Genomic DNA, 26232 nt, shown 5'->3' on the forward strand with positions numbered 1-26232 from the left:
AAAAGCTGACAATGTTTCCGTCACTTCCACTTTTTAAGTAAGGAAATATGCTGACATGCATGCACTGACCAAATGTTCCAAAATGAACGTGTGGTCGTTTGAGCTCAGCATTTTGATGACCTGAGCTTTTTAGCAATGCACTCTAGGGAGAACATCTATCCTTTTTTATGGTATTCGACCTTGGAGTGATAGATGGTTCAGTTTTCAGCCGATCAGGAAGTAGCTCTACCTCATACACACAACTTTAATATTCCTGAAGGGTGAAATTAGACCTGCCAAAATGTAGAAATGGAAAATTTAGCTGATGTAATAATTTCCAACTTCATTTGAGTGCCAAATGCCTTTCTCCACATATTACATAACATAGTGTATTATGCATGATTTAAGTGCCTTGATTACACTAGATGGGTCTAACATATTCAAGGAAGGCTACATGAGCTGAAGAGAAAGGAACAGAATAATTAGACTCTTTAATAGTTCCATGTAGCTGTACACATTTGCCTCTTTTTATGCTTAAATGTGTTTCATACAATAGTATATATATAACTTTATTTAGCTTAACAAGGTGTTTACACTGAGATTAGAACCTATTTTACAAATGAGACCTAGCCAAGACAGGGTCAAATAGCAGCATCCAACAAACAGGACAACAACATCAGATTGCAACAGCAACAATAGGTGCAGCAAAACAAATTGGCATACATTACATAGTATTCAAAGCCCAAGCAGAGCAATTATGGTTCAGCTGAAAGAAATCTTTACCTTACATTAAAGGAGATGCTAGCTTTTCGTTTCATGGGGTTATAGAGAATCAAAATGAACCATAATGTCTGCATAGAGAGTTTGCAAACATAAATATACCACATCAAGGTGAAAACACACAATAATTCTGTTAAATGAGCTCAAAGCAGACCGCATGTCTTGAATTTGTACTTGAAAGTAGGTCTTGAACAAAACAAAATGCGCCATTACTGCTAGAAGCAAGTCATCAACAGCCTCAACATAGTGACTCAGCAGCTGCTGGTAACGTTGCTGCTCTTTGTAGTGTAAAAACGCTGTGCAGAATTATACACACTTGAAAATAGCCACAGAATCAGCTGAGGGAGAACACTATTTTTAACGCTGGGAGCACAGAACAGATTACTTATAAAAAGCATCACAAAAAAAAGAATATACTTCTTGAGAGTCATCTTCAATTTACTGCATCACTTCATACAACACGACTGCCTCTGGTTTGGCCCAGGAGAAAACTCCCAACTTAATTATACCCTACACTGGTACCTTAATTGAGTCAGCATGCTATTATAACAGAGCCCATTGGAAAGGGAAAGCCAAGACTTTCTTCTCTGAAGGCTAGTCTGTGCTGCACATTCACCAAACTGTTTGAACCCCCAGGGTGTATCACACAGCTGGGCAAATGCAAACGCACACACACACTCTTAGCTTACTCTGAGAAAACCAAGGTGAGAGAGGTGAAAGAGAAGTGTGCAAACAGCTCATCAAGATGACTTAACACATTGGAGAGAATCAGCTAAAGGCCTAAATGTTTGAACCAGCCTGAGACAGGACGTGGCGGGGCAACGGAGCCCTTTGGGCGGATCACCGTCTCGCAGTATAGTGGGTGCAACTCCTTAACGATTTGCAACCAAGTTATAGTTTGGGCGTCATGAACCTGGGGTCAGTAAGACGCAGACTGAGATGAGGCTTGTTGTGCACTAAAATGATTGACTAGCAGACGTGTCAGAATAAGTGTAGTTAGTTTCTTTTATTAGTTTCTGTTGTTTGTTAGCTTGTTATTGTCAGTGGCTGACAGCTATGATGACAGTTTGTTTTCTCTCCGTACCGCTCTGAACTGGAGGTTTCATCTTTCTTTGCCGGTGTTGTGCCAAAGTTGTTCCCCCGTACAATAGTGTTTTACTTATTAGACGGCTATTGGTTTATGGAATAGTGACGTACCATCTAAAGCTTGCCCAGAGAACATCTGAATTGCAAATTTCACAGAAGTACACAGACATCTCCTTCAGGAGACAAATGTGAAAACAACTCTCTTGTGGCAAACGTTGCACAGATATATGACAGTATAGAAGAAGCCAACGCATTTAGTGTGCTGTGCTCTATCAAGTCTTCCACAGTTTATTGTGAGAAAAATAATGGATGAACTGGAATCATAATCTTAGCTGTATCAGGACGAGCACAGTATGGAACAAATAGTGAGGGGTCAATGCAAAAGTGCTTGTGGTTCTCTGTTCACTGAAACATACATACAACACCGCTTAACTCTGCCCTTGACCTCCCATCTGGCTGTAACAAAACAAAATTTGTGCTATGGACAGGCAAAGACTATACAGCTCTGTAGGAGACCATGTTTGCCTGAAGGACATGCTGATGTTTGAGGTCATACTGTGGTACATGACCCCAAAATGTCACCTCATGTCATCACACCCATAAAGTGACAAACTAATACATTTATAGTCACATTTAGGACATGAACATGCATGAAAGGGTGACAAAACATCTACAGTGGCTAATTAGGACAAAGACTATTATTGGCATGTGATTGATGTTAATACTGATATCTGTACTGATGATGACGGCTGTGATGATGATGGTAGTTAAGACAACACAGAGTATTCATGGTAGAATCATTTAAATCAATGTTGTCTTTCACAATGAAGTAGTGTTTAGAGCCCCTGCTGTAACTGTCAATGACTCAAATTTAATCTAAGCTTCTTCAAGGTTACAAATATAGTTATGACAATATTTTCCTAGAAAATGAAAACACAAACCTATCAAATAAAATCCCAAACTGTGCTAAGCCAATTCTGAATTATGACTGTAGAAATACCTGGCTGATTATTCTGAATAGTTAAGCAGGTGTGGTCTTAATACTTGAATGCTAATCTTAGGTAATGACAGTCAAAGCACAAGTGCAACAGACAGCAGCCAGGCACAGAGCAAGTGAGACCATACTGAGTTGGGTCTAACATTACAGTAAGCAGAAATTGACAAAAGGCCTTTAAGACTAAGCAGCGCTGCCAGCTGTCTCCCGAAACACAAGTGTGTGACACTGGGATGGCTGCTCATTGTCGGGCAAGTCCGTGAGACTAAGCAATGAGACCCCTGCAGAGGGATACCTTCAAATATCAGGTCACAAGAGCCTAAATGTCAAGTGCCCAGCTCACATAAATGTGTCCCAGTGCAGCCTTTCTTCTCTCTTCTTAGTCTCACTGTTCCAGTCACCTTTTCTCTTTCTGGAATATGTGAAACATTTTTACAATAGACCCTCATTTCACTGCCAATAGAAACTCATTACAGAAACAGGGTCAGGCTGTTAATGCCTGAGCAGTTATTAAAACTGAGAAATAAACTATAAGTTTAGTTTATAAAGATTCATATATGCAGCTTAAATAAAATATATTATCTTTAATAGATGAAAAGTTACAAAACCCTGTTTCACCTCTTTGTAAAACACATGAATGACACTAAAGATTTAATGCAGTGACGTTTTAATTTATTCATTAGATGAAAAAAATCCCAGGCTAATGAGAATCCATTTCCATTCATCAGGCCTTGATGTGTCTTTTAGCCTGGACTAATGAATAGCTGCCTTGTATATGCAATGAACTAAATTTGAACTAGAACTGACAAGTTAAACAATTCTACAAGTCTCTAACAATTTTACTCTTGGACTGCTACTATATGTTGCTTATAAACAGGTAGTTATTTTATTGTGTTATTTCCTCTATTAATTAATCAGTCACATGATGCACAGCCGTAGCTGGCAAGTAAGTGGAAGCATTAAGTGGGTATCGTTTCTATATTCCCTGTTCTCTACAGTAAATATTTTTGTATGTATACAGCTGATTCAGTGAAAACTCATTTATCCAAATACATTGAAGCAGATGATGACACAAAAATAATGCCCTTCTTGTGGATTGGTTGGTTTGTTCTGCCTCCATTTATACATCCGGTTGCAGGCTTGGATCACTGCCAGCAATCATGTAAAAAGGATTCTGACAAGAGAGGGATTATTAATGCTGTTGGCGGATCTGATGTTCCTTTACAAAATCCCCACATTAAAATAAAAATAGATAGAACAGGGTAGAGAGACTGTAGAGTGACTTTGCTGAAGGCAGACACAACTTCAGGCATCAGAAAAAGCACTAACCCATTTACACACTAGCCTATAATGTGTCGGACTGTTCAGAATAGCTCTACAGAGAAGCAGTGTGTCTGAATAAACCTCATTATGCAAATCAAGATGGCTGAAGAAGTTTATTCTATGTGTCTTTGTTGATTGTGCAGTGTTCCTATTAGTGGCATATTTTGTTTTATTGCTTAGTCTTGTGCTGTTATTGTTTAATTTAACTTATACAGAATGCAAATTTTGTTCCTTAAAGGGCTGTCACAGTGGGGGATTTGTTGTATAGCCTCCTCCTACAGTCAACTGGGTGAGCATGTTTAGATACATCTCATAATATAGAGGGCAAGAAGTGTTTTGCTTTGACTATTGCCTTTAATGCTACGCTATTGCTATATGTACTGTTTGAAGATGACATAGTATGAGTATCCATGTTTGTATGTTGATGTATTAAAGTTCACATATAATGCCCATTATCAGGTTCACACTTGTATTTTGGGTTTCTACTAGAATTGTGTTTACACGTTTTTTCTCATACTGTCTGTCTCAATATAACTGTATTCACCCTCCGTCTGAAAGATTCAGTTTCAGCCCCCCTCACGAAGAAGCCCATTCTGCTCTGATTGGTCAGCATTTATGGGTCTTCCGTATCTGATCTCTCGGCGTTGCTTCCCCAATCGCTGCACCCAGGGACGACTGTAGCAGTAATGTACCGGCACTGTAGTGGCACTTTCAACACATAAATAGTATAGTTGTGACATCACAACCGTACAGACGTCCTGACGGCTTGTTTAGAGGTTCAGTTTCTGAATACAGACTGTGTGCATTTCTTTGTGGTCTGAGCGTTTTGATACTTTCACAGTATTTATATAGCATCTCGACCTGCTTCATAATAAAAAATAAAAATAAAAATACTTTTGAGATTATGGGACCTTTAAAATGTTATGCATGATTTTAGAATTATGCTCATATAACTGATTCATACAGATTTGAAAATATATTTAGGAAGTTTGAAAACATATATTCTCTGTTTTGAATGTATCATTTACAGATTAAACTTTAAAAACAGTGAAAAATGAGAATGGATAATAGCGCACAATAATTCTACTTCATGCATATAAGGGCGACTTGAATAAACCCTGCAACAATAGCACCAACAGATTAAAACCCTCAAAGTAAGATAAAAATGTGATTTTGGCTGTCCTCTCCTGACTACTAATCCCAAGGCTGAAAAAGAGTTAACCTGGTAATGCCTGTCTGCAGACAGCAGTTCACTGCATCTTCGAATCATAGAAAATACCTTCTCCTGATCTCCTTTATTCAACCAGTTCCTACACTCCCATTTACAATTAAAAAAAAGGAAATAGCCAAAAATAACTGTGAAATAGTTAGGCATTAGAGTTGATAGACGGATCAATTATGTTAACAGCAGCATTTTCAGTACATGAAAAGGACATCTCCATCTGCTTGATGCAAGTGGTTGGGTGAATGGATTTCACTGATTTTTTGGGCATTTTTGGGAACTAACTTACAATTGATTATAAGGATAAGGTTTCTATAGCAAGCAAATTACTTTATGTGTTGTGTTTGTGTATGCACATACACTCACCACACAGAATAATGCACACATACATGTACATTTCTATGTGCGTCGAGAAACCTGACATACCAATTACAGAGCCATTTAATGATAGCATTTCCTATGTTTGCTGGGCTGCTTATTGCAAAAAAAACCCCCGTTATTTAAGGGTTGTGTAATTTGAACAAAGAAGAGAGAGAATAAAGGATCTTTTGGTATTAATGCTAGCTAACTACAGCCCCACACATGGTTCTGTTTTCAGCTAAACCCCTTGCGTGACTGGCTCTTTTCAGTTGGCAGGAGCAGCGTATGCTGAGTGCAGTCGAACAATCAAGATATGGCTGTGTTGACATTTGGTTTATCGGGGAAGCTTTTAAGATGGGAAAGATTCCATTGTTTTTATCAGTGGACTTCAATTAGATCAAGCTCTCTGCTATAGCTCAAGCAGCCTCCCCCCCACGGAAAAAAAAAACTTTTATAAGGGGTGCTTTATTATAAACCTACACCAGTAGCTTTCCGGCACACGTGAACCACTGTTGAAGATCAAACAGTAAAAGATTAAAGAACATATCTAAATCTATAAAGTGAATGTTACAAATATCCAGATCTTGCCCATTATCTTATAGGTCAATAAAGGTATAGCACAACATAAGGTTTTGTAGTTGGAGAGGTTGCCAACATCTACCGTAAATTAATTTAGTGGTCTGATTTGGCCAAGAAGGAGCATGGGAATGGAGACCTGACTGAGGTCATGCCTGCACTTCATCAAATATTCATGTGACCCTTGCTTTGTTTTCCTGAGGGAACACTTTTTAAGATAGGAGAAAGTGAAAAGCAAAAAAGGGGGAGCAGGATAGGGGGAAGGGGAGAAGTACAAGAGTACAATTGAGAAAGAGCAAGAGAGGTAACAGAGGGAAAATGAGAGAAGTTAAAGGTACAGTTAGCTACATTTTCAGTGAGTCTTCAGGGATTTGTAGCATGTCATGCTACTGTATAACAGATTCAAGGGCTTAACGACTCAAGTTTATTTGATGCAATGCCGAAGTGTCATTATTTCAGAAAATCCCTGCACTGCTATGTATGCAGGGACAAGCACAGACGCACACGATTTGGGTACACTTTATGCAGTCCTGATTTTCTTCGAAAGACAAAAAGGCAAAAACTTGTAACCAGAGAGGCCTAGAGGACTGTGTCACTCAGCACCCTCCTCTACTTTGCCTCAAACCTCCCAGCACAGGCCACGCTCTGGCTTTAGGTCCTGGGAGAACAAACACTGTCTGCTGGGTTATGTTAAGCTCTCTCTCATATATATGAGCAGAAAATGGAAATATCTGGTTAAGCAAAATACTTTCTGCTAGGTTTCTAAGTAGTTGCTGTGATGTTGAAAGGTCCAGAACAAAATGATTTAGCCTGGAGTAGCTCAAAAGAGGCCCGGCTGAACCGCACCATCTGTTCTAATAAATATATAAATAATCAGCTGCAGTTCATCAGAGAACATAGTGATTTGGGCTCAGAACAATATGGCCTCAATGTTGCGCCCAATACTGACAGGCCGTTAGCACAAGAAGCTGTAGTCAGGACAATCTGATCGTAATAAATAAAGCTTACTGTAGGCTTGTGTTGTGTACCAACAGGTTCTGCCAAGACAACTATTTCTAGTCAGATCACAGTCCAGAAGATATTGGACTCCTCAGTTTTACAGCTGCAGGTGCTTTCTAGGTGCCTAAATAATCCTTAATGACTTTGACCTGGATACAAGAATAAGTTTAGATTTTCCCTAAAACCTAACAAAATACATTTTGTTTAAGATAAAGGTAATGAATATGGAACCAGAGAAAATGTAATGTGACCTGTAACCTTGAAATGCTATGTAATGGATCAAATAATGTAAAAAACAAAAACAGACAGAAGTGGTAATCCTTTGTTGGTAAGTATTGACAAGCATCCTAAAATACTACCATTGGTCATTTCAACTCATGCTACTCATGTCTAGTCATAAGTGAAAACTGGCAAGGTTAAAGCAGTTACATCTGGCAAACCAAACCCTAAAACAAACAAAAAACAGTGGTGAGTTGCCTCAGTCCTTGATTAAATGAGACCATTGTTCTACACAATATTCATGTTTCGTTCGGACACTTGTAGGATGCTAAAACTGTAATGGAAAATTGCCTTGGTAAAACACAAAAAAGGGTACACAAAATCACTAACAGATGTACTTTCACAGGCCCCCACTATGGTACCTTCACATCACAATCTACCAGTATGATTCCGGTAATAATGGACAGCTGGAAAAAAATAGGTAAAAGAAAGAATACTACAGCTATATAATAACTTTTACGTGTGAATGTATCAGAAACGTTAATTATGGGAACTGATTATCACATGGAAAAATAACATTATACAGCTGTTTTCAAAAATGTGGAAGTCTGCTATCATTGACCCACCCTTGGTCAGTAGACCAGCTTCCACTGCTCTCCACACAGCCAAATAATGCTGGGAGAGGCCACTGAGAAAAGGGAGGGTCAGCCATCGGCTGCTTTCCAAAAGATCTTTCTGGTTAATCTGCAGGCCTGGTGAGAGCAAAATTACCCACTGTTTGACTTTTGATAGCTTCTACCCATTGATCTGCAACCTCCCAGCTCTAATGAATAATGAATGGTCGTATTGTCATCCCACACAGATCACATTTCACATGGCAACGGACGGCACTGGTAATTAGCCAGGACTTTGCTGGCCTGCAGCTTGCTGTGTTGAACTTGCCAACCACTGCAGTGCAGAGAAAGCGAGACTGTTGAAGCAAAATGGCAAGGACACTATATGCTGTAAGTTTATAATTATATCATATGTGTTTGTAAGGACTTTGACTTTAGATTTAGGGTGGAGATGTGGAACTATTTCTTTCACAGGAATCGAACACAGGACCAGAGAGAGAAGTACAAGAGAAGCAGGGAAGTAAGAAAGAGGGAAATTGCTGTATGATGTTAGATCTGGAGGAACAATTATACGTAGGTTGACGCGCTCTATTTGACCTAGAAACTATAAAGTGTGCTTTTCTGAGTATGTAAGAGGAAAGCTGTATGACTGATGATTTCACACACACATAGACCATCGAAACACAGTTGTCATCCTGTGCATGAATTAAGTGAACAGTACAACTATTGGTTAAGATTATGAGCACCTACCAACAATAATTAGGGTTATTCCATATTGGGTTGTATAGAGGCCAATCAGATCTTTAGCTATGACATACAAGTAGCACAGTTTTATAAAACTGTACTTTTGTGCATAAGGCAGGTGCAATCATGTTGCTATGCAAGACTTTTCTTTATATAAATAATTAGTAAGAGAAAGTAAAAGGTAATATTCCCAACTATCAGAGAAGTGCACTTTTGAAGAAATAGGCAACATTAAAACCAGAGCAGTAATGATTCTACCCCTGAAAGTTTCAACACCAAGAACTAAAGATGGCCCAGTGAATCTGACACTGATGCGATTGTATGTAAGACTTTACAAACACTTGTTGTAATGTATGTTTACTGCATTGTATTTATAATAACTATTCTTTAAAGAAAAAAAATATTTTAAAATACTTAAAATACTTAAGGCACAACCCCTTGATGTTCCCATTATGCAGCACTAATTCAGTGCGCTTATAATGAAACAGGCTAATTCAGAACAGCATGCAGTTGACTTCAATCAGTCCAATCCATGACTAATGTATTCTCTTGTTATGCAGTGGTTTGTGCTACAGGAAAACTGTCTTGAGAAGTTCCTCAAAGTTTTGCATTTGGCTTAGTCTGATCATCCAAACCATGAGGAAACATCAATAAAACCAACTTGTCTGCTTTGGCAAAAGATATCTTCCCATAAGAGATGAAACAACTCTGGTAAATCCCTTGTGCAAATGGAGTATTCCTGCAAAAATAGAGATCATGAAAGGAACTAAGACGCTAGAGCTAACATGAGGTTTTTCCAATTCTGTTACACAGATTGAGACACTTGCTAAGTGAATTAGAAAATCACCAGCAAAGTATACAGTATGTGACACCAGTCCACTTCTTAGTCGCCAACCAAATGAGCAAGACATTAGGAAGCTCTGGAGTATGGTCTGGCAGTGCGGCAGTGCAGGACCAAAAGCAAACTGAACAGGTGGTAGCCCACAGTTGTGGTCTTCAAATTAAAAGAGCTGTGCATGGAGGTGTCCATCACAAGAGTCTAGGATTAATTCATTCCTGATTTCCTGCACAAGGCTTTCATCCTGGCATTTACTATAATCCTATTACAACACAATATCATGAGTTTTTGGCTGCTCTTAAACCCTGTTATTTTCACTGGGCGATGTGCAGGAGGAGGGGTGTTGGTAGGATCATGTCACTACCTATAAAAGTAAACCTGGGGAAAATACCCACCAACTGGATGGATTTAGACCCTTTCTCTTTCCCTAATTATTGGATAACTCTATAGTCTGTATGTCCTGTAGGGATAGAGCCACTTTACCTCCAAACAAGTGGGTATCTTCAATATGACTACCACAACTTTCCAAGGTCACGCAGCAGCCCTGACTTTGTTCACACGGTAATCAGGGCATTAATATGTTCATGTTGAGGTAAACTACCGGACTCTCTGTTTCGAACAAATACTAAACTAAAGCAAAACAAACAGCAGTTGCACTATTAGGACTATACGGCTATCTATCTATCGCATAATTTAGTCGTATTAGGAGGTTGACAAGCTTTAAGTAAAAGAGTAGGTAACAGTGCAAAGGCTAAGACAGCAAGCTTATGTCTGTTTAAGTTGACCTTGAGCAAGGGACTTTATAAACCCAACTGTTCCATTCAAGGACATACACACTGAGGAAGGCGCAAGCCGACACGTGTTGGTTTTAAAATTGTACCCACTAAAAATAAAAAGGGTTTTTAACTTTTTCAAACCCACCTGAGTGCATGCACTTTTTTCTGAAAATTAGCATTCATGCTTAGCAAAAAAAAAATTATATATATATATATATATATATATATAATGTCAAATATATATATATATATATATATATATATATATATATATATATATATACAGGACAGTTTAAGGTAATTAGATAGATGTCTGTATGCTTCTGATTTCTGTCTAACCCAATCCTGAGGACAAGAGAAACCAGAAACTAATCCATCAAGACAAAGATCTTGACTGCGCCCTGGTTGCACACACACACACACACACACACACACACACAAACACACCCACACATACACCAGTAATTTCCCAGCTTGGGATCAATAAAGTATTTAAATTCTATTCTATTTATGTAGTAGCATTCATGTTTACTTTCAATCTAGTGCAATTTATATAGCTATTCAGTTAGCATTTGTATGATGTATATCACTTAATCTGAGTTGTGTTACAATATGATGACCTTATTGTTCCACTAATACCATATTTACATTTGTGGATTTGCCCACTATAAATAAGAAATATCAACTGAGGATGCACAATATGAATTTTGTTTTCAGCCGAATTTTGTTTTCAGCCGACATGATAACCGATAATTACTTAATCACTTAATGCTCCTCATGGCCAAAGAAGCTAATCCTTGCCTTCGAACAGTCATATTAATAACTGCTGTATAAGTGTCCATCATAAGCAACTGCTCATCAGGTAACACAGGTACATTACATTCAACTGTTGATGCACTTTGTTGAGATCAGATCACACAATGCAAACCATCGAGTATTTTCCAACAGGATAAGATAACTGATTTCACATTTTGGTATTTTGTGAATAAGTTTATAGTATATGCTTTTACCTGAGAGTAATAAAGGTTAACATATAATGCGCAGTGATGGATGATTCAACATTCCATAGCCCTGACTAACCTTGAACTATTGTTTAATGAAAAGAAAGAAAACTTTTCAAATATTCCTTTATTTTTTTGGGGAAAATTAGCCTACATTAAAAAAAAATCACAAACATGCTTGGCTTTAATAGTCTAAGAATTCAAAGAATGAAATACTTTGACATAATCTTTCCGACATCTGACATGTCAAATACTCAAAAAGTTTATCGGCCGACTGCAGTACAACTTTAAAGAGGCATCCCATCCTACTGTATCAAAGTGTGTAGATGCTGTGCTTAGAGGGAATTTGACTTTGTATTATTAGCCGGTAATTAATGGGCTATAATTTCATTATCAAAATAATACACCATCATATAAATTTCCCATTACTGGCCGATAATTTACTTGCACCAATATATATATCATGCATCCCTAATATTAATGGGGATTAACTTGTAATGTGATAATGCAAACCATGAATATCAATAGAGATAATTTTTGAAGGACAACAATCCCCATTAATATTAGTGATTTAACACATTACAAGTGCAACTCCAACTGAACTTTGTATATTGCTTGTCAATGCATCAAAGCTAACTTAATGTTGTACAAGATACTGTGTCACTAATGTAACACAAGGTACCAATTAGTGCATGGTGTTGTGAGAGTCAATGAAAGGTGTACTCTTACCTGCAACAGGTGAGTCAGCTGCGATCACTGTTACCAACACCGTCATCCCCAGAAACACTGCACGCTGGCCATGGGCATGCATAAGAGCCTTGAGCATCGACACCAAGACGACAGAGGAGACTAAACCTGCCATGGTACGGCGGGGTACGGTCAAGGCATTTCATCCAGATAAGAAAGGGAGATTAATTCCGAAGAGACAGTCAATGTTTGGGTTATTTAAGGCCGCCTGGTTTGGTCTCTTTCAGTGTAAGGGCCCTTCTTCCGTAAGTTGCTTGCAATGAAGAATGGCTGTTGAAAACAAAAGAGCAACAGTGTGACCCTCACAGCAACCACATTCATTTTGTCCTGGTACTTAAGGATCACTTCATTAATCAGCTATTTACTGGAAACAACCACTGCTAAACTGAAGCGCACAAAAGCACACCCACTATTTGTATTTTTCATTACATTCTCCTACCTTGTGCTTAATCTGTGCACTGGGGCTTTAATAAACTAAGTTAACGGTACGATTAATTTGGATTCTAAATTTATATTTGTTATGGATTTGAATATATATATATATATATATATATATATATATATATATATATATATTACTAAGTTCACTCTTGCAACTCTCACAAAAGATGTATCTCTCCACAGAAGCAGACTAAAATAACAGGCTAATAATACAAAATACATTTTAGAATAAATAACACAATTTGGGGGTTTGTGTTTCTATTGTGAAAGAAACATGATACATTTCACGCACATGGTCAACCAGTTCATGACGTTAATAACACATGCCAAGTCAAATAAACACAACTGGGGAATTATTACCCCATAAGCAACCTAACTAACTCTACATAGGCCTATATAACAGTTTACCAAGGTCAACAGGGTAAAAGAGGAGCGCACATAGACCGAGCACACACTTCATCCCGCGGCTGTACATGGCTAGCTTTCTCATCATGATACTGTACAGTCTCTTGTCCTACATCCCGTCCCGTTACTTGGAAGTTTAACGGGCATGTGGCTCTTCGTAAAGGCTAAACAAAGCAGGTTGCATCCCTCATTTGAGTGTCACGACAAAACCCTACATACGTGTTAGCAAACATACTTTGGTCATATTGTCCAAAGCTAGCGTTGAGTGCAAAGATAACAGAATTTTTTCTTCTTCTCCTTTTCCCCCAGCCATTCCTGTCAGCCTGCTCATAGCTGCGCATTCACACTTACCAACCATAAGGGAGCCTCCAACTCTATCAATTCCTTTGTCTGGGGTTACGAGAAATATCCTTAGATGAGATAAAAATGCAGTCTGAGTCTTCGTCATTAACCTTCATGTGACCACCTGCCTGCGGTTTGAAGTTATTTCAGTGTAGACGTTGCTGGGCGAACTGTCCTGGTGGCTGGCTTCATCTGACACTCTTTTGGCAGCGGTTACCTTCTCTCTTCCTGAGGATTGGCTTCGTCCCGCCCCCTGGCTGATCTGATTAGTTTCTAATGTATCGAAACCTGCTCCGATTGGCCGAGGCTCATTTCTGTCAAAGGGGCTTTAATATTAGGTTGGTCCTCCTCGACTGGCGTCTGCGGCTTCCACGGCAACGTCGCCTCATGCGATGATGCACTTAACTTAAGGTATACAGACACGGATTGATGTATCAATACGAGCCTTTTTATTGGCTGATTAGAGTTAACCGAGTCACACAAAGCAAAACAAGAGTTATCGAACTGAATGACGCAATCTAATTTGCTGCAATGATTCAGTTTTGGTGTAGCCTACTTGTTGTTGCACTCCTGTGTCTGCTGTTAAGGTTTACAAGCCCTTTTAAAGCGCACTGTTTACAGTTTTCTGACAAGACACACCAAGGATGCACACATGCCCTACAATTCATCTGCTTTAGATGTTTGTCCTCCTGGTGCATGCTGTAGACATCGTGCTTTGGAAGGTTTTGTGATTGAAAATAAATGGAGAGGATCATCAGCATAACCTAATCACGTCAGTGGCAGTTCAATAGATGCCAACATTTTGGTGCACACCGCCACCAAGTGGTAGAGTATGACTAATGTTGCTGATGCCAGATTAGTTTGACTTTCAATTACTGTTTATCCTGCTACACTCCTTCTTTCTGAACATTTAGCTGGTACTGTGTTTTATCAGGGAAAATAAGATCCTTCAATGTTGATGTCTCTTTTGACTACCTGACTTAATCATTTTAAAACTTCCAGGGATTCAGTCTGTGGTGGAATGTAACTATGTACTACTACATTTACCTAACCACTGTATTTAGGTACAATGGTCAGGTGCTTCTACTTAATTTGAGTATATGACCAGTCAATGCTACTTTATTCCTAATCCATTGCATTCCAGAGGCAAATGGTGCATTGTACCTTTCACCCCACTAGATTAATTTTGTTAATCACTTACATTTGCACTTACATTTGCAGACACCAAAATCTTTTAACATGACCTTATAATCAAATTATTTGTATATATATATATATATATATATATATATATATGACTATATATATATATATATGTTCAATAAAAAAGACTGTCCTTGTAATGATCCACAAAAATGCATTCATCTAATGTATTCACGCTTACATTTAATAAATAGAACATTGATATTTTATGACTTCAGTCATTAAAATAGCTCATTATTATTAATAATGTCAAATACATATCAGTCAGCCATAATGATGTTGTTGGTGTTACGGCTAGGCAAAACACTTTTATTTTAAAATAATGAATTCACTGATCTTAACTTCTTCTTGGGTTAAGGGGTCATTCGCTGATGACATGAGCATATGATTGTCAGATGTGTTTCTTCAATGGTTTAACATTTTATGATTTGAGTTTGAATGTTTTGTGAAGCTTTTAAGTCTGTCATTGCATTTTATAGCCCATGGGGTAAATTGAACATAATAAATAAAAAAAAAATAGTGTGATATTCCTTTATACAGTTGAAAATGTGTAGTCTGACATGTGGCAACCATTTTGCTAAAATAATTTTTTTCTCTCCCAAATGTCACTGGGGTTACTGTCACTGGTGTTACACACCTCCGAGTAACACAGGTGTCATTCCTTTGTAAATAAACAACATAATGTACAAAAATAATAAAAAAAGAGTTTAAACTCTACTTTTTATGGATGCATTCAGCTTTGAAGTTATTTGTTGCAAATAAAGGAAGTTTGAGTTGGTGAGAAGGAATACATTTCAGCGGGTTCGTATCACACAGATTCCACCGTTTCTGTAGATGACAAAGCCTAAAAATTACTTTAAAGATTAAGATTTACAAAACATGCAGTGGCATAGTCTTTGCAAAATAATGTAACTATACCTCAACCATTATTTTATAATTCGAAAATATTTTCTACGTGCATATTAATGCATAAGTATTAACAATCCTTATATTTCATGGCAATCTGAGCATTAGATTTTTAATATTTCCTCTGCACAAGTTTTGACTTAAGGTACCTTTAGATAACCAAATATCCTGTCCTCAAATTTCCAGCAATGTCATGGAAATTCCAAAGTTTTAGGACGGGCAAAGGTGTTGTTTTAAGAGGAAGGCCTGACCTGACAGTCAAGCAAAAACTCAGGGGTCAAAAAATGATTGTATTAGGCCCTACATCTCGCTGTTTCGAAGAACGGACTGACCAACTGATGTAACGACAAGAATGGCCATGGATATATCAATATTGATTTTTATGGCCATTTTTAGCTATCATTGACTTAAACATGAAATGAGAATTCTGATCTGCTTCATGAAAAAGTAACATGGTCTAAAGGTCGCTTATACACATTTTCAAAAACAGCAGAGTAGCGATGTACATTTTTCCAATTCAACAACACAACTTCAAATTACTTTTAGGCATTTCAGGCATAAAGTTATTATAGAGGAGATACAAAATAAATACCTTTGTAGATTATGCTTTCACTCACAATGGCCATGTGTCTTTATGAGTACTTTTGATGCTTTACAAATGTGCATTTCTGGACTTTTCCTGGCAATTGAACAGGAAATTCACATTGTATTTTTTTTTTTAAATAGTGGTATTTCTACTTTCACTTATGTAAGGGACCAGAATATTCTACAACTGGATTCAATGACTTGCTATAGGTCCTCTTCAACAGGGTGTATAAGAGAAATAAGTGAAAACACCTGCGTGCATGGCCATTAAATGTTTTCTTTAACAAAAAAGAACAACATTTTGGAGTATTAATATGTAGTATGTTTGCTAATTATTTTAGATTTTTATTTCCTTTTATTAAATGAGCTCTCACAAAAAACCCAAGCACACACACACACAAACACACACACCCACCACAGTAGAAAACAGGAGATTGGTGCCGTGACTTAACAGTTTAATGTAAATCCAAGACAAAGTGTGATTACATTTCTACACATATACAATATGCATATGTGAGCATACAAATTCTCATTAATAACTCGATTCACCTCGGAGACCGAAAAAATGATCAAAAGTAACAGTGAATAACAAGCTATAACATAGTTCACCACAACGCGAGCCCCTTCTCACCCTACAGTTAGTAAAGAGGACAATTAAAATAACTATATTCTTCTATTTGACGAAGCTGTTTGTCTGTTAAAATCCTCCTGTAAAATGTACAATGCTATCATTAGTTATTTCGAAGCCTAATATAAATTCACTCCATTTTTCTACAACGAAAATGATTAAGAGAAGCACACAACATCATAATGGTAACACAAGCGCTTAGTAGCAAGTACTCAACTTGTTAGGAGGTTTAATTAATCCTTCTTCTTATTGTCATTATTATATTTATTTAAACATTCTATAAAGCCAGTAAAATATCCATTCTCATAACATACTTAATAATATTAGGCTAAGGAACAGGGTATACATAGAAAGCTACATCAACAGATTGAAATAATGAAACAACACACCCAATAAACAAAAGTAAATAAGAAAAGACAATTAACAGAGAAGTATACTAGGAAATACTGCAGCACACATTAGCTTTTATCGACAAAGAATGAGATTTTACACCATTGAGAAACCATACAGCAATGGACACAAAAGGGGGTCAGGGTTTGATGCACTCTTAGGTCTTTTAGAAAATGTAAATAAACTGATAAATCACTTGCATGAACATTGTTGTGCAAGTAGCTATTTGAGAAATTGAGAAACTCTAATTTACAATTTTGAGAATGACTTTGACATGACCTCAAGTCTTAAATTGATTTTTTTGGACGTGTAAACAGGCAAATCTGGCTTTGAATGTAGCTCTGGTCTACAACTTATACATTGCATTTATTAACACCACAAAAATAACACTTTGGCTAGAAATGTCTCTAAAAGTCAGATGGGAAAAGACACAAATTTCAAGTCAGACCAAATATCTTACAATACAGCAATTTGGGGACTTAAGGTGGTATAAAATAATTCATATTATTGCCTGGTTTTTACACAAATTAGAATAAATGAAGATCATAGGGAAACTATTCCAAATTCAATCAGTTTTGGTTCAAAATTCAATCTGTTTTGGTTCTTAAATTCATACATTGTAATCACCCGACACCCTTATTCAGTGATGGCATCAAACCTTGACCACCTCACCCTGAATTCCCCCAAGGAATAGCCAGCAAAAGGAGCAGATCTCCTCAACGAAAAAGTTAATAAACAAAAACATACACTCACTAATCCGAAAGGGCTTTAAGAATGCTTGTTTACTATGAATTTCCTGGTTATGAGTGTACATCAGCTCATGATTAGTCCACCTAACACCTGTTCCTAACCCCTTTGTACTTTGGGATAACGGTTTATACTGAAAGGGTTGATGTTGGGGGTTGTCTGATCACTTCTTGCAGAACTCCAAGTCGCCTTAGAAAAATTTGTAGCACTGTGTGCACCGTCATGCTCTCAGGAATGTTTCTCAGTGTTTCCAAAGCTCCCGGTATAGGAGTATTCACAATAACACCATTAGCAAAGCTGGAAGTCTGAGTGTATTTTAACAGAGAATGCCAGGCTTCATAGAGAGTGAGACACATATTTCTTTTTCTCTAATTTAAATTGTCACCTTAAACCTTTGGAGGTATTGTTGCTTATTTGGAAGGCAGTACTCTAACAGTAAAGTCGCTAGCTGGGAAGGCTATGCTTAACTCAACAACACAAAACATTTTTACACTTTACTTAAGCACATTTTGGTAATTGTAAGGTCACTCAATCTACGTTAATGCTCACATTTCTGATTCCCCTTTTTTACAAAACACAAAACATTGGTTATGTGAAACAGAGTAATAGACAAAGGTAGGCTATCATACACATCAAGGTATTTTCCAAAATGTTGCGCATACAGGGCTTCTCTTAATTGGATGTTTCAATTGAGAAAAAAGCGATTATTCGATATATCCCCCCAATCATGAAGATAGTGGCAATTTTACATTATTTCTCTCATATGGGATTTTGCTGGAGATCAGATGTATAATTATTGCATCATGCATGGCCACAAACGGTGTAGAAATGAAATGAATGGTCACCCACTGAGAAAGATCTAAAGCCATTTCAGATGTCACAGGTCACATATTACATTCATTTTGTGCGGGTGACCATGGTTTTAAAGGTATAGTTGGTACATTTTTGATTAATCCATTTTTACAGGTCATTCTATTCCATGGCACACTAATGTAAAACAAATATTTTAGTTTACAAATTCATTTTCATACAACACCAATAAAGCTACAACATCAACAATGTAAAAAAAAATTAAAATAAATAAACCTACTGGCTTAATAATTTGGAGAAAGGTTAGATCATTATTGATCATTCAACAGGGCGCTAATGTGTGTGGAGTAATGAAAGTAAAACAAGAGAACAGACTGCAGCTCTTCTCATGGTTAAACATCCAGAATCTAAACAAATTAACGACTGTGCTGTATGCAGTAAGAATGTTAAATCCCTCTTGTGTAAAGTGTTTAAATATGAGACCAGAAGTTATTGCCTGTCTGCTCTAGCAACACTGTGGAGGATTGCTTGTACTGTACTCTGCTGTGCTGTACATGATCCATCTGTTGAATTCTTTGGTGGGAGTAGCGAAGAAAAAAAAGTGTGACAATGCTATCCAAGTGCTGACAGGAGCAGAGACAGGACAGCAGTGTGGCATGGGTAAACGCCAAATTCCCTCAAACAGTGGAATGTTTCAGTAGTCTGTATTTCTGTATTTCAATGGAAAACCATCTCCCTTATGTGTGTGTGTGTGCTTAGGCCCCAATGACCTGGAGGAAGTTAAGTAGATAAAAAAAAGACAATAACAGAACAGAGAAGAATGATGTAACCAGCAACGTACTATGTAATCACATGTTTAACTACCCGGACCCTAGGCTTTGCATGCTGGAGCTGTTGAGGAGTGGAGAGTTGTTGGGGGGGAAAGTACCAAACCACTCTGAGGCCTGTCAAGGGATTTTTTTTAAAAGAGATTGTTGTATTTCAAACCTGACTGTGGCACCCTAAAGCCAAAGCATCTATCTATAAGGGCCCCTCAACTCAACACTTTCTTTCATCAGCAGTGTTGCAATTCTTTACACAGGTGCACCCACCTCCACAGAATACTTAATATTACTGTACATCAACCCCCAGATTACAAAATAGAAATGAGCTTGACATATAATAAAAACACACACACACTCTGATAAAACATCCACAAGAATTATTGCAACAATCTCTAAAAAATAAACACAACATGTACTACAGCCATGTCAAATAGTTCAAGATAATGTTAAGTTAAAAAAAAAATCACTTCAAATGCAAGTACTATGGCATACCAAGAAGAAGAAGAAGAGGGAAAGGCTTTCACTAAACCACCAGCAGTATACTGATGGGCCTATGTTCAAGAGGACAAATGAAAACAAGAGATTATTTGTATCATTGGCTACAAGGGGGAAAAAAAAGGTGTCTGTTAAATCAAGCAGCAAAACACAAAAGCAACAGCCCTATCGGTTCTCTAAGTGTTCAGGCATCCCATTCGGCTGGCGTGGCGATGTCTGTGATGTACCTGGTTCGAAGACAAATGGACAGTGGCAACAAATCGTCCATAAGGTGCCCTTCCAGGTGTACGCTGTGGCATTTCCCTTCTGTACTGTTCTTGCAGCTCTCAGATGCTACCCAAACCTCAAGCGCAACAAATTAACTTCCAATTATCTTTCCTGGAGAAAACAAACGACGACAGCGAGGAATGACGAAAGGATTCACGTCAGAAGTGTGCATACAGGTAAGGTAGTGCCCCTTCGGCTCCTACCAACCACCCGGGCTCAGTGTTACTATCAACCTGCTCAGTGCCAACATGCTACCATTTTAGTCCCATTTAGGATAGAGAGTTTCACCCTGCCCTCAGCAGTCCCTACCTAAACTGACCCTTTCAAACAGCCCCCTCACTCGTGCCTACACAGTATCTCACTCAAATAACCCTCGATACTCTGCCTCTTCTCTGCAGCCTGGCCATCCCTAGCCTCACAGAACCACCCTCACCGCATCAGTCACTTTCTGTCAGGCCCTTCTCTCGGACTAGCTTTTAACCTTAAAAAACAACCTCTACTGTGTCTCAAACAATGTACTGTAACTTCCCTGTACAAGAAAACTGAGCTAATATCTCTGCTCTGCCATCACCATGCATGAATTCCCTTGTGTGATTATTTAAAAAAACAACAATTATACTCCAAACTAAAGCCACGTTTTGGGTGCCACTGTGGTAGAGGTTTACAGCTACAGCTATACTGTACATTTTCATATTTACATTACTATCCAGAGCAAAATGCAACAAGAATTTATCTATGACTTTGGTAAGTACCCCAGGCAAGTTATCTCATGCACACATTATAAAACAGCTCAGCGTGATATCAACTCTGACATTAATCTTCATCTTCTATCTGTCACTAAGACAAGAAACAGCAAGGGCTGAGCCTACACCTGGAAGAGAGCTACAACTGCCCCAACTAGGATGTCAAACCAGGGAAACATGTCTCTCTAAGTATAGCTATAGTCTCTTGTGGCTTTTAGGATCCAAGCCAGGTAAACTGTGTCATTATATCTGTAAGGCACTACGAGGGAACAATGGTCAAAAACTAAAGACTGAAGAGAGTTTTAAGTAGGTGGACTACACACGCATGGCTGACAGTAGCACACACAGACAATCACATTGTACATGCCTATGTTATTATAACCACTTTGTGCAATCACATTGAAAAAAGAGGAACAAATAAATCTATTGGTATCAGGAAAAAAAGAAAAAAGTATTTTTCTTTAACCAAACAGGTGCAGACTGCTACATTCTAAAAACAGGGCCCAGCTAAGACACCTAGCTAAAACTGAAGTAGCGTCGTAAAGGTGAAACATAAAGGAAAAAATATCTATAAATACACTAAAAAGTTTGTTGTCTTCTGTTGGTTATATTTCCAGAAGCCTCCTCGGCTGGAGAAGGTGGAGTGGGGGGAGTTGCCTCTCTGTTCTCCCCCCACCATGAATGATTTGGAAATATTAAGACAGTTCAAGGCCATCAATATTTTTTTCTTTGAAGAGCAGCAGGTTTCCGTATTTCACCTTCTCCCAAATCTCTTGGGATTCCAAACTTCCAGTCATTAACCCCTGTTCAACAGTCTCTTCCCAAATTTAAGAGGGGAAAATAAAAGAACACAAACCTGAAGACCTTCACTGTTCCAAAAGGCCTGGTTCAAACTTCCCTGTGAAACTAATGAGACATCTCTTCCCTCATAAAGTAAAGCGAAGAATAGACAAATAAAAGCAAAAACTGGCCCTTTCAGGAGAAAAAAAATTTGAAAGAAAACATTTTGAACTGAACCCCTCTGAAATTCAACCTCATCTTTCCCTTCTAGAGAGGCTGTGAATCTTTTTTTTTTCTTTTTCTCTCTGTCGTTAAATCTTCAAGTTATACGTGACAGTTTCATGAGGATTGCATGTTCCTCTGTCTCTATTTATGTCTGAGGTTGAGGAGAGGATGTTTAGGATATTAATGGGGCTCAGGGCGGGTGCGTTCGGGGGGCAGCAGCATCAGCTGGGTCAGGCTCTTAAGTGTCAGTCAGTGTCTTCTCTAGAGGTAAGGGTACTGGTTGACCTTGGCTGGGCTCAGTGGGTATCCAGTGTAGACAGTGGAGGCGGGTGAAGCACTGATGTAAGCCTGGTGGGCAAACTGAGCCTGGTACTGGCTGTGGTGTAAGGTAGGCGAGGGCAACACGCGGTGACCCATGCTGACTGGGACCTGGTGGACGATGCCTGGTGGGTAGCTTCCGTGTTGAACCGCATGGCGTGCCGAACCCTGTGACGCCACCAGGTGGGCCACTGTGCCGGTGGAGCCCAGAGCAGCAGGGGCTGTGTAGGTGTAGAGGTGGGGTTGGCTGGGTAGGTGTGTGGCAGCCAAGTGCGGGTGGACATTGCCCGTGTGAGAGGGGCTATTGTGATGGAAGGAGTACGGGGCCTGAGTGGCGATGGTGGGAGTGATGTAGGCCTGCTGGCGCCGATGACCATTTCGCTCAGCTACCATATGCTGCTGGGCCTGGAAGAGGACATGAGGACATTGCAAACTCTTGTTCATGGAAAGCCTCGTAGCCTCATATGATCTCTTAAACTACAATTTCAAAAATCTATTGGATAGTGTTGGAAACTAATTATCAACCTTATTGGAGGAATAGTTTGACATTGTAGGAAATGCAGAGAGTTAGGTAAAATGATCAATATTATTCTCATATTTAACTTTTCTTACCTTTGGAACAAAAGTACCTTTTGGTTTCCACCATTTTCTGCTCTTTATACTAAGCTTAGCTAACTGGCTGCTTGTTGTAGCAACATGTGGTAACATGAGGATGGTATCAATCTTTTCCTCTAACAGAACATGAAAAAAATCCCCAAAATAAGCTATATAGGTGAATAAACAACATATACTATTCCTCTAAAACATTATCCTTAAATATCTGAGGTTTCACAAACACATATTAACATGTTAATTGTGATACCACGTCTCATCATACCTGGCTGAGATTGAGAGGCTGCTGCTGGAGGGGGTGTGGCCCTGAGCGCTGCTGTCGGTAGGACCCGCCTCCGGACATTCCCCCTGGTAGGTGATTATTGCCAGACACCACTCCATTAGACAATTTGAACTTGTAAGCCGTATTCTGATGGTTCATTGCATCTGCAGAGGAGAGCATATGGGTTTGGTTAATTTGGAAGCAGTAACTTTAATACACAGCAATGCAACAGCTACTGGCAAATTCATGAGGCTGTACCTGGCATCAGGCGCTCACACTCGTTCGGGACCTCACTGTTCTGGGTTTTGAGAGGGGGGATGATGATAGTGCGGGGGTTCCCATTGTTGTAGTTGTCCAGGATGGTGGTCTTTGTGTCGTAGCTGTTGTTGTTGGGGGGTCTGGACTCCACAGTGTAGGGGCTGTTGTTGCTGGAACAGTCAGAGTCGGGTGAATCGTGGACCGTTACGCAACTAATGACATTCTTCCGCTGCTTTGAAGACGAGCTGGAGGAAACGGAAAGGGAGCAGATAGGAAAGTTACTGAGAAATCAACACCAGTGACTTATGTAAACTCAAAGTCATCTTTTTTATCTGATGTCATATGACTGCATGGTTATAAAATTGATTTGATCAATGGTGGTGAAATACCACTGTCACAGAAATTACCATTGGCCTTAGATGGCCCTGATAGCATTTAATGACTTCAGATCAAATTACTTTTATAGTTTTACGGTCATCTGATGCTAGAAACACAAATATACTGTATGTTGTTAAAAATACCTTAAAGTGTAATTCCAGAGTATAAGCCATACACAGAGAAATCCCGTAAAGTAGCTCGCAGCCAGACATGGCTAACACTCAGTAGCTTGGGGCGGAGTGCTAAACCATCAACTTTTTTTAACCACTAATATTGCTCAAAATAGCACATAACCTCTGCAGTAGCATGATAACAGTCCCTACACACGACGAAGCATGAAGCACCAACAACATAGTTAGCGAACCCGGAGTTTATTAAAAGAGACTGTTTTACAATGCTACAAGCCTTAGCAGCCGGGTACGGCCACATTGAAAGGCAGTCCATACAAGTCGATTACCAAATGCACAGGTGTTCAGTTCAAGGAGGAAAATATTGAACTGAACTCCCGTGCATTGGGTTACCGACTGCTCTGGCTGCTAAAGCTCTCCCGAATTTCTCTGTTAATAGTCAATGAAAAAAACTGTCTCGATGGTTTATTTGATGTATATTCATACTGAAAAAGACCATGGGATGCTTTTACGCCGGAATTACACTTTAAATGATTTTTTTATACCAAAGTATGTGATCACAGAAACAAGATAAGGAAAGAAATGATTTGAGACTGCAGCTCTGCAGCACTGATAATCCCAATGATGAACAAACTTTTCCTGTATCAAGTGAGTGAAAAAGAACCACTTAAAAAAAAAAACAGAACTGACCTGTTGTTTTGTTTGTGGTCATCTTCCTCATCGGTGTCACTGCTGATGGTGATGATGCTGACTGAAGGACTGGGAGTGTCAGGGATGATTATGGTCTGTCTGGGGACGTGGTGATGGTGCTGATGGTCACGGGTGGTGCTGGAAGCCTGTTCTGCTTCATTAGCCCCCCACCCGCCGCCCCCACAACCCTGCGGGGGCGGGCAGTTGGACGCCGAGCCATTCTGCAGCACAGCGCAGCGTGGGGGCGTGTTCTCCTTCACCCTCTTGGAGCGCTGCGGGGACAGCACCGCCTGAGAGGACGACACCTCGTAGGCAGATATATTCCTTATAGAAAGACAGAGAAGAGTGCACGTGTCACATAGAGGGCAAAATGCACAGATATTGAAGATCAAGATGAAGAGCTGTAAGACACAATGATCTATCTGTGATGCTCTTGCCAGTAGAATGATGACATCTTAAATGAGACATCTAGTACCCCTTTTCGAACAACCAAGACCTAGTTCTAGTGCTGGGCTGGTGCTGGTGCCGGTTCACTGTTGGTTCAACTTTGGAACCTTCTCAGAGCCTGTGAGGTTTTCCACAGGCTAGAGAGCCCCAAGAAAGCCACATCATTATGTAACTGAATACGTCTAAGGTTTCCTCAGAAATGCTAAAACCCACTTCAAGCACAACAACAACAACAACAACAACAACAACAACAAAAGTGGACTACAACACATTTCTACTGCTCGTCTTGAATACAATGGATGATTTTGTTTGATAAGAAAGGGAATTATCTAACATGTTTTGATTCATATCAACACTGAATGTAAGATGTTAATGTCAACCTTTGTTGGAAGCTAAAGTAGCTAACGTAAGCTAGTCTTACCTAGCATAGACTACCTGCAATTGATCACATTGCAGTTAAAATGAATGATCCATTTCTGTCTTTACAGTTCATGTCTTTACAGGCAACATCAGAATCAAATGACCGCAGCTGGAGCTGTGTTCAATGAAAACTGCCATTACACCAGACACATGTACATGTTTATGTTTTCTTTCCGAGTTGTTAATAGTTCTTTGATTTTCTGAAAGGAACTGTGTATAATCATTGTGCATAACTGTGAATAAACATTTTTTTTAAAACGTAACTTAAACTGTGTTTCTCTGTTGATTAAGCATGCTAAAGAAGACATGTCTCTTTAGAAAAGTTGTTAATTTTGACAAAAAAAACACAATAAAATATACAAATTCCAAACACACAACATTTTTTATTGTGGTGCCGGTTTTAGACCAGCAAGGAGTTGGTGCCGCTCTGGAACCAGTTTTCCTGGCCGAGAGCCGGTTCTTTGGCTGTCGAAACAGGAAGAACCGGTTCAAGATTTGGCACCGGCTCTGAACCTGCCCTCAAAATGTTTGGTCGAAAAGGGGTATAGGTGAGTACCCTACCTGGCAGACATCTGGTGCTGTTTGTTCTTTTTGGAAGTGGAGTTGTTATTGGTTGAGGGCTGCCTCATAACATGTGCCACTCCCACATTGAGCGTCTGGTTGGATGGGA

At 39.0% G+C, this 26232-nt stretch overlaps 2 protein-coding genes across 2 annotated transcripts in view; both read right to left on the minus strand.

The window, feature by feature from the left end:
* The window catches only part of LOC310949672 (UPF0606 protein KIAA1549), a gene marked incomplete at its 5' end in the record, with an annotated part of 38575 nt that extends 26202 nt beyond the window's left edge, over window positions 1-12373 (minus strand). Inside the window, one exon of the mRNA XM_083917181.1 lies at window positions 12241-12373. Coding sequence (XP_083773307.1) covers window positions 12241-12373 — 133 coding nt within the window. The remainder of the gene's footprint in view (window positions 1-12240) is intronic.
* An 8782-nt stretch (window positions 12374-21155) lies between these two features.
* The window catches only part of hipk2 (homeodomain interacting protein kinase 2), a 68356-nt gene continuing 63279 nt past the window's right edge, over window positions 21156-26232 (minus strand). Inside the window, exons 11-15 of the mRNA XM_083917447.1 lie at window positions 26124-26232; window positions 24696-25019; window positions 23500-23744; window positions 23245-23405; window positions 21156-22772 (exon numbers count right to left, since the gene is read on the minus strand). The exon at window positions 26124-26232 is cut by the window's right edge and continues 74 nt beyond it. Of these exons, the coding sequence (XP_083773573.1) occupies window positions 22311-22772; window positions 23245-23405; window positions 23500-23744; window positions 24696-25019; window positions 26124-26232 (1301 nt within the window). The 3' untranslated portion in view covers window positions 21156-22310. The remainder of the gene's footprint in view (window positions 22773-23244; window positions 23406-23499; window positions 23745-24695; window positions 25020-26123) is intronic.

The sequence above is a fragment of the Echiichthys vipera genome (assembly GCF_963691815.1).
Source record: "Echiichthys vipera genome assembly, chromosome: 7".
Taxonomy (NCBI): domain Eukaryota; kingdom Metazoa; phylum Chordata; class Actinopteri; order Perciformes; family Trachinidae; genus Echiichthys; species Echiichthys vipera.